The 9,371-nt window shown below is 35.4% G+C and overlaps 1 protein-coding gene across 1 annotated transcript; it reads right to left on the bottom strand.

The window, feature by feature from the left end:
• Positions 1-201: 201 nt before the first annotated feature.
• Positions 202-5,614, bottom strand: LOC132166791 (ADP-ribosylation factor-like protein 2; the record flags this gene model as incomplete). Its single annotated transcript, XM_059577677.1, is given in 5 exon segments — positions 202-658; positions 3,823-3,903; positions 4,558-4,720; positions 5,297-5,407; positions 5,491-5,614. Coding segments are annotated over 5 exon segments (558 nt in total). The 3' UTR covers positions 202-520.
• Positions 5,615-9,371: the final 3,757 nt, after the last annotated feature.

The following is a 9,371-nucleotide window of genomic DNA, read 5'->3' as shown; positions in this document are numbered from 1 at the left end:
ATGCTAAAAATCACATTTTTATTTTATAACTATCCAACAAGTGACAAAGTTAACTTGACATTATGAGATAATTGGAAGATAAAAATGTGATTTTTTAGCATTTTTCTTATTATAATATAAGATTGGTGATGTTAATTTTTATGAGTTTATAAACAGAAAATAATTATCTAATTAACTTGAATAATAAAATGTTGACAATCGTTAAGTAACTTTACAAATTAAAAAAATAAATAAATAAATATCGACCATATTTACCTTATATAAGGAATATATTAATTTGAAAACACCTATAGCCTCTTGAGTCTACATGTTTTCTCCAATCACCGGTAGTGAGCAAATGCATTTATTTACAAATTTCCTAGATAAGCCAAGCCCTTGCATTTGGAAATTTGTCTTGTGAATTGAATGATTACTCAGGAGCACAACACAGATGCTCTCATTGAACAGAAAATTTGCGAAGAACAATTCCAGTACAGCTGCCACAAGTGCCATGGTAATAGTCTTACAATGAAATCAGGCATTAGTCAAGCACATAGATTCGAGAGGCTATGTCTTGGACCAACCAATCAAATCCCTCAAGCAGCCCCTCACCAGTGATTGCACTGCAGCCCACAATTTTCCAGTGCCTGGTTTTATCCATGGCTTCCAAGTTCAGTACCTGTACAAGTACGATAATAACCATTTCAGAATCTCAGAAGTTAATTATATAAATATATATACAGTAATCAAGTGTATTTGTTTAAATACCTATTACTTCAATCATGCTTCTATTGAGAAGAAAAAGAAAAAAAAAAAAACTTTGATACACAAGATACATGTTACGTGCACCACATGCAGACATCTATAATTTGATGCATAATTGAATTCATGATCAACATAAAGATATCCGGTGTAAATGTGTTCATATATGAAGCTCATGTAGGGGTGGCAAAACGGGTTGGTGGGTCGACACGATTATGACCCGTAATGACCCGATTAACCTAAACACAAATACAACCCGTTTAGCAAAACAGGTTGAACTTTTAAACACAAACACAACACGAAAAATAGCCGTGTAACCCAACACGACCCACACCTAGCCCAGCGCCACTGCTTCAATGTTATAGCGCCACCATCGTCAACAGAGCCTCCAATAGAACCTCTGCTACAACCGAATGTCCACCGGCCTTCCGCAACAGTAACCCAAGACCAACGGGAATACATACCTCCTACAAACCAGCATCTTACCCATATGTCCACAAACCATTGCAAACCAACCACCAGAACAATCAAAGCGCTCAAGCTCTAGCCCACCATAGATTCGTTGCTTCACAGCTGAAGATTCGCTAGAAATCACTGGAGTCACCAACCCAAAATGACCCAAAGCCACTAGTGTCATCACCCGCCCACAGAACATCTGGTAGCGCTGCCATATGCGGCCACTTCTGCCTGTTTTCACGCCGGTGAGGAGGCCAAGTGTGACTGCCAGAGGGAGAAGGCGGCGCAGAGATTCGGATGACCACTAGAGGGAGAAAGAGGGGCAGAGATTCAGATAATCAGAGATGGATGAGAGAGAGAGAGAGAGAGAAAGGCGCGGCTGGGACTGGGAGACAGAGAGAGGCGCGGCTAAGAGACCGAGAGAGCTTATGTTGTTAGGGTTCCTTAGGTTAGTTTAGGGTTTTTTAATTTATTTTTTTTTTAAAACGGGTCTGGTCCAAGTCATAAACGGGTGATGGATGAGAGAGAGAGAGAGAGAGAGAGAGAGAAAGAGAGAGAGGCGCGGCTGAGAATGGGAGACAGAGAGAGGTGCGGCTAGGAGACTGAGAGAGCTTACATTGTTAGGGTTCCTTAGGTTAGTTTAGGGTTTTTTAATTTTTAATTTTTTTTTTTTTAAACAGGTCTGGTCCGTGTCACCCGTTTATGACCTGAACCCGTTTAGGTCAAACCCAAAACTTGTTAACTTCGTGTCAGGTTCACGGGTCGTGTCAAAATTTGCCATCCCTACTCATTCTCACTCTCCAAACTTCGGTTCATAGCAAGAAAAGTAAAGAATCTGAGTGTAGACACCATTTGACATAGGAATTTTTGGACAATTAAAGAAGAGTAATGCTACTTTTCACGCTCATCTGTTTTACACTAGCTGAGCTTGCGTGTTTTAAATGGCTTTCTTTATTTTTTTTTTTAAGTGACTGACATTGAAAGCCACTTAAAAAACACAACATCAACCGATGTGAAATATGTGTGATAAATGAGTGTGAAGAGTAGGACTACTCATTAAAGAAAAAAAAAAAGAATTTAACTTCAATGCGGTCGGGCTGCAAAATTGGTCTTTTGCAGCCCCCAATAGGAGATTGACACATCACCCTAAGCACAAAAAATGCCCAAAACTATCCTACTGCCTAAAACACTAGATTTTTCCTTATTTCTTCTTCTTCTTCCCATTTCTTCTGCTCTCCCATTTCTTCCTTCCTGCCGACAACTCCTCTCCCATTTCTTCTTCTTCCTTCTTCTTCCTTATCCTAGTCATTTAACAGAGAAAGAGAGATGTTGTGTGAGAGAGAGAGAGAGAGAAAGACCCGGGGGTCTGCTGAACGCTGGCCGTGGTCACGCCAGACCTAGCCACCCAGGCAGCTGGGTCTGTTGAAACGCTGGCTGTGACCCACGGCTAGGTCATGGCAGGTGGCTTCCCTCTTCGGTGGATCCCTTTAGGGTGATAAAATCCCTAAAGGGTTAACTTTCCCCTCTAGGATTTAGTTTTGAATCAAAAAATAAGTTTTAAAGCATTAGAATCAAGTTTTAAGGTATTAGAATCGAGTTTTGAGGCATTAGAATCAATTTTTGAGGCATTAGAATCTGATTTTGAGGTTGGATTTGCGTTTTCCGGATGGGTTTGGCCGGCGATGTAGAAGAAGCGGGCTGCGATTTCCAGATGGGTTGTTGATTGCAGAAATTGAAACAAATATTCTGATTGGGTTGTTGAAGTAGCTGATTGCAGAAAATTTTTTTTGTTGACTTTGTTGGGTCTCTGTTGGTTCGGCTATTTGGGGTTTGGAGTTTGGGAGGAAGAGGGGATTTGGATTTGGAGTTTGGGTTTTGTTTTTTCTGGATTGTTTGACTAGGGATGCTGGTTTTGTTTTTTCGCCGGCCGTTTTTTTTTGGTTTTGTTTTTCTAGTTTTTTCTGGATGAAGAAAAGAAGAAAAGAGGGTTTGGGAGAAAGAAAGATGAAACGGCTGGCGATGCTGGGTTTGGGAGAAAGAAAAGAAGAAAAGAGGGTTTGGGAGAAAGAAAGAAGAAACGGCTGGCGATGCTGGGTTTGGGAGAAAGAATAGAAGAAAAGAGGGTTTGGGAGAAAAAAGAAGAAACGGCCGGCGATGCTGGCCGGTGGGATGCTCTCCAGCGCTGGTGGATTGGTTGTGGGTTTGCTAGACCGGCGGTTTGGTTTTAGATTTGCTGTTTTTGATTTTATTTTGTTAAAATGAACTGGGTAATGTGTCAATACATGAGTGGATGCTGCAAAACACCCCTTTTATGCACCGACCTCATGGTAGGGGCTCTCACAAAAATAAAAAAACTCGTACTACAAAACAAGTTTCACCACTATATAGCATCTCTACAGAAACCTGTGGCTATAAAGGATATAATCTGCAGCTTTAGAAAAACAAAGAAAGAAACAAAATCGGCCTATTCATGAAAAACAAAAACAAAATCAGCCTACTTTAGCAAAAATCAAATGTACTTTGGGTGGGTCAAGGAGAAATCAAGTGTCAACTCTACAATATTTTGATTTGCATTCTACAAAGGACATGTTAAAAAACATGAACAAGAAGCACCAGCAGCCTTACTTTAGCAATCTCCTCAGGGTTAAGGGCACCTTTAATGTCCTGCTTATTTGCTAGTATCAGCAAAGATGCTCCTGACAGCCTCTGTCAAATGAATACAAGTTAGCATTTTTCTAAAACTCAAAAAAGGAAAATTAAAAAGGCCAGAAGCCCAAGAGAAACCTACATCCTTTTCTTGCAAAACCTTTCCTGAGAAGGTTTTATCTTGCAAATTTTCATTTCAGCATTCCAAAACCACAAAACAATTAGAAATCATTGTTTTAAGTCTACCAAGTTTCAGTATATGTAGTAAAAAGAGAAATTACAGAAGAGAATTTAAGCACTCCCATCAGTGGAGACACTTTTAAGCTATGCATTTTAATATATAGAGTAGGTTCATGGTCAATAAACCCAACAAAAAAGTTAAGCAAACTTTCGAATTTAATAAACAAATTTAGTGGCTCATTCTGTTAGTTCACTTCATCAAAAATAAAAGGAATCTCTAAAACATAAGCAAATATAATTCCTCAATGCCTCATGATCACACACGAGCACCCACACGCACATATAGAATGACCAAGCTAGCGAGCGAGGGAGAAAGAGCGAGATAGAGTTTTTCCATTCAATCTATTTGTTAATGATGAAAAAACATCAACTGAGAGCAAGTCAAATGAACAAAAGCAAGGAAGATGGTAAATTAAAGCTCCAAATGACTCACTTTTACAAAAGTACACAGAACAAATGATATGGGATAAATACCTCTTCCTTCAAAAGATTATCCAGTTCCATTCTGCAATCATCTAACCGTCTAAGATCCGAACTATCAACCACCCATACCAAACCATCAGTTTGCTCAAAGTAGTTTCTCCAGTAAGATCTTATAGTTTTTTGGCCCCCAACATCCCATATGTTAAGAGTATACCTGCCAATGTCATGGTAACTGGATTTTCAATATTCCATATCACAATCTCAATTTTTTTTTTTTTTTTTAAATAAAGAACATGAAAAACAAAATTTCCAAATTCTTTTTTGAAGCAAGTTTTGATCAACCTAGAGAATGAAGCAGTACACAATAAAGGCCAAGAAAAGCTTTCAATTGAATAAATTAAACAACTTGATGAATTAGAGTAAAGAAAAACAATAAAAATAAGAACAAAAATACAAACAATTCTTCAGATTTCAGGGAAAAATTTAACAATCACATCAAAAATTTAAGATGATCATATCTTTGCCGGGAGATTTGGACATACCCAATCAAAATGTAAAGAACAAAACGACACAAAAACGTGTCTTGAAATTAAATTTCATTTCCATGTAATTTCCTGAGATCTCTAAGCAATTAAAGGGAGCCGAGCAAGCCTTATAAACTGAGAAACCAATTACCTGCATAATCATTGCCCTTGCCCAATTCACAAAATCATCGTGTTTTGCAAAAATGTCAAGCACAAGACATATAGACCGACACATAGATCGAATTGTATTTGTTTAGAAAGCTCACTTTTGGTAGGTGATGGTCTTGATGTTGAAGCCCAGTGTGGGACTGATTACGCTGGTGTCCTCCCCACTGATCTTCAACACAATCGTAGTCTTCCCAGAATTATCAAGTCCACTGCACAGAATTTAACATTCTTGTATATTATATATGTATATATTTCAGAGAGAGAGAGAGAGAGAGATTGAAGGTTTACATACACCATGAGTATACGCATTTCCTTCTCTTTCCTCTTGATTTTCCGAATGATACTGAGTAGCCCCATGTTCTCTGCCCGTGTGTGGTGCTAATTGTGCGGCAGTGCTGCGTGTGGTGGTTGGGTTGCTTTGAGCGTGTGTGGATCGCCAACTACGTGTGCAGTGGAAGATTGGCGCTGCTCCGGTGGCCGCTGGTGACGATCCAAGCGACGTGCGGTCTGACCCGGTGGTACCGTGGCTGCTGATTTCTCCGGCGTCCGACTGACGTGGAGGTGTGCGGCTGTGGGAGGTAACCTGTAACCGTGCTTGGCATTGCTAAATAGACTGGTGCGTGTTAAAGTGGAAGAAGACAGTGGTGTTTGGGTGTGCGTTTTTATCATCCAGGCTTGATTCTATTCCAGCTCAAGAATAGCTTATTTCCGTTTATGGAGTTAAAATTCAAGTGTTTGGTTACAAGCTTACTCTACCCTTATTCCAATGTTACTGTAACCCAAGCATAGCCTGAACCCAGGCCTTATTTCATAAACAAGTCAAGTTTTCACGGCACTGTTCATAATAAAAAAAAAAATCAAAAAGAAATAATGATTGGTATAGAAAAGTAAAAAAGTAGTATTGAAAAGTGAAAAAATTTTGTTTTGTAGTAATTTTTTTTATTTGAATAGTAGTAAAAAGTAAATTATGTGATATAAAAAGTGAGAATATTTTAATGTTGATTTTTTTGGAAAAATGAGATGAATAGCGTTTGGTGGAATGGTGGTGTTTAACAAATGGCACAAAAAAAATGTATGCCTTTACTCATATTAAGAAGAGAGAGATTTGTATTATCGACGTATGTCAACTAGCACATAACACACGCTATGCGCAGGATTCTTCATTATAATTTAAGTTCAAGAACTTAAACGCATCTCATCTTACTTTTCATTATAAGTTAAAATAGGTGTGTGCAAAAATCTATCACGCTTCTTTTAATGAAAATACATACCAAATGTATACACAAGTACATTACTAAACATGTATTTTCTCTTTTTTGAAATGTACCAAACATGTACATAATAAAAAGTATAAAAGAAAAAAAAATAGCAAGAAGAAAACTTGAATTCTGATTATCAAAATATTAATAGAAAATTAGTAGGAAACTCTGATATTGTTGATGTGATACTTATTATATTTCAATACAAATAAAACCCATAAAGTTCTAATCATTTCAGAAAAATACAGAGTAAAATAAACAAAATCTTACAAAGAATATATATCATTCATTTTTTTTTTTTTTTTTGAAATAGTAGTCATTGCTTTCTCATTAGAACAAATTAACCGATGGAATGGTATGCTCCATCATTATAATGTCTAAGATACAATTAAAATAAAATCTTTACTTAATAAACAAAATCTTCTCTCTTCTTTTTAATACAAAATAAAACACATATTTTACTCAATATTTAATGCAATCAAATAAATCTCTTCAACACTTTCAAAAATGCTAGAAAATCCGAGTAAATCACAAAAATGAAAAAAAAAAAAAATCCAATAAAATATTCAAATGAATTAAAACATAAAATCTTATTGGTATGATACCTATTATATTTCAATACAAAGAAATTTTCTAGAGAAACAAACATAAAAATAATCAATCATATAAATCATCTCAGGTTCAATGTTTAATTATTATCTCTTTAGTGTTTCGAAAATTTCTATTCTTTTTTTTTTTTTTTTTAGCACAAAAATCAAATAAACACACTATAATCTTCCATTAGCCCACTAAAAATCCAAACAATTTATTATCTTAATTTAGAAGTTGCAATTTTCATTAAAGAACAAACTGAAAAAAAAAATAAACAACCTACAAATATAGTTAATACTCAATTATAATTGTTTAGAGAGGGTTGTGTTATTCTTATTAAGGGTTCATTTGAGATTGCAGTTTTAATAAGTACGATTTTAAAGATTGATTTTTTTAAAAAAAAAAAATCACGTTTTTGAAAGGTTAAGAATAAAAATTACTTCGGGATTGAATTTTTAGGCTATTATTGTTGAAGAGTAGAGAGGAGAAAAAACAAAAAACAAAAAACAAAAAAACAAAAACAAAAAGCAAAGTTTATTCTTGAAGTTGTAGTTTTTCTCAAATAAAAAATATACACATGGAAGATTAAGAAGAAGAATTACTTCAGGTTGATTTTTTAGGTTGTTATATTTGAAGAGTTGAGAGAGAGATGTGGGAAGAGAGAGAGAGAGAGGAAAAAAAAGAAATAAAAAAAAAAAAAAGAAAGAAAGTTAAATGGGTGAGTGAGAGAAAAAAAATCCAAAATAATTGGGAGATCTTTATTTTGTAGGCCTTATTATTTTGTACATAATCTATTATTAATCAAATTATTTTTCAATGGCTTATTATTTATATATAAAAAAAAAAAACAATTCTTATTTTATAAATTATCTATTATTACATGAACAAAGTATATATATATATAAAGATCTTCTATAACCTTTTCTAAATTTGAATTAAAAATATTAAAGTGACTAAAAGTATTAATACATAATAATTTGATTTGTATAATTTGTTTCCTTATTTGATTTGGACATTAATAATACTTAATATTGTGCATTAAATGCTTGAATTAATGAAATCACATATAAGGAAAATTATTGAAATATAATTAAATGCTTTTAATTAGGCTAATTTAATGATCGGTTCACTCTTAAAAAACTGGTTCGAAAATTATGCCTTAAAAAACCGGTTTATCCTTTTAAAAAAAAGGGTTCACGCCACATGTTACAATATTAAGGCACTTTTGAGAGTGATTCGACTTATATATATATATATATGATACACCATGGCCAGGGGCAAAACCAAAAAATTTTGTGAGAAGGGTTTGAACCTATATATATATATATAAATTTTGTGAGAAGGGTTTGAACCTATATATATATATATATGAGAATAACTTCTGGCACAAACCAAGGCCTTTGTGCCCTCCAATAAGAAGGCGACACATCAACGTGGAACACTGTAACAAAAATATGGTGTTCTACCTAATCTTTTTTCTAGAATACTTAAAACAAAACACCTTCTAGAATAATCCTTTTATATTTTTCTCCAAAACCGCTCCAGCCACCAACCTGCCACCGGAGACGTCGCCGAAGCCGGAGACACCGCTGGAGACGACGCCGACTGGTAAAAAAGCCGGAGATGACAGATATAACCCCTACAGAAAACGCTGGGTAAGAACCAAACTCCTCCTCTCTCTCTCTCTGGTGCCCCTCTCTCTCACCGGCGGCAGTAGAGAAAAATTTTTTTCTCTGCTGCCTTTTTTTCACTGCTGTCGGGCAACATAAAATTTTTTTTTTCTCTGTTCTCTGTTGCCCGGCAGCAGAGAAAAAAATTGTTCTCTGCCGTCGGGCAACAGAGAACATATTTTTTCTCTACTGCCGGGCAACAAAGAACAGAGAAAAATATTTTTCTCTGTTGCCCGGCAGCAAAGAAAAAAATATTTTCTCTATAAATATAACCTTCTTCAACCAAAACTAGTGCCTTTACGACGTAAAAAAAAAAAAAAAACCCAAACCAACCGTACATTAGCCATTGATCCTACCCTACCAATACAATTCAAATTCTCTGTTGCTGCCGGTGAGATGATCATTACAAGAAAGAAATAGTTCTATTTTTTTTACACAGAGCTCAAAATATTCATAAAACAAAAGCAAAGATCATAGAAAATTTTGTTGCTGAAAAAATTTTGCTGCCGGGCAATAGAGAATTCTCTGTTGCCCGGCAGCAAAGAAAAAAATATTTTCTCTGAACAGAGAAATTTTTTTTTCTCTGCTGCCGGGCAACAGAGAAAAATATTTTTCTCTATTCTCTGTTGCCCGGCAGCAGAGAAAAAATATTT

Source organism: Corylus avellana, chromosome ca11 (genome assembly GCF_901000735.1).
Source record: "Corylus avellana chromosome ca11, CavTom2PMs-1.0".
NCBI classification, from domain to species: Eukaryota; Viridiplantae; Streptophyta; class Magnoliopsida; order Fagales; family Betulaceae; genus Corylus; species Corylus avellana.
The sequence above is the reverse complement of the archived record's forward strand: the minus strand, read 5'-3'. Positions and strand labels throughout refer to the sequence as shown.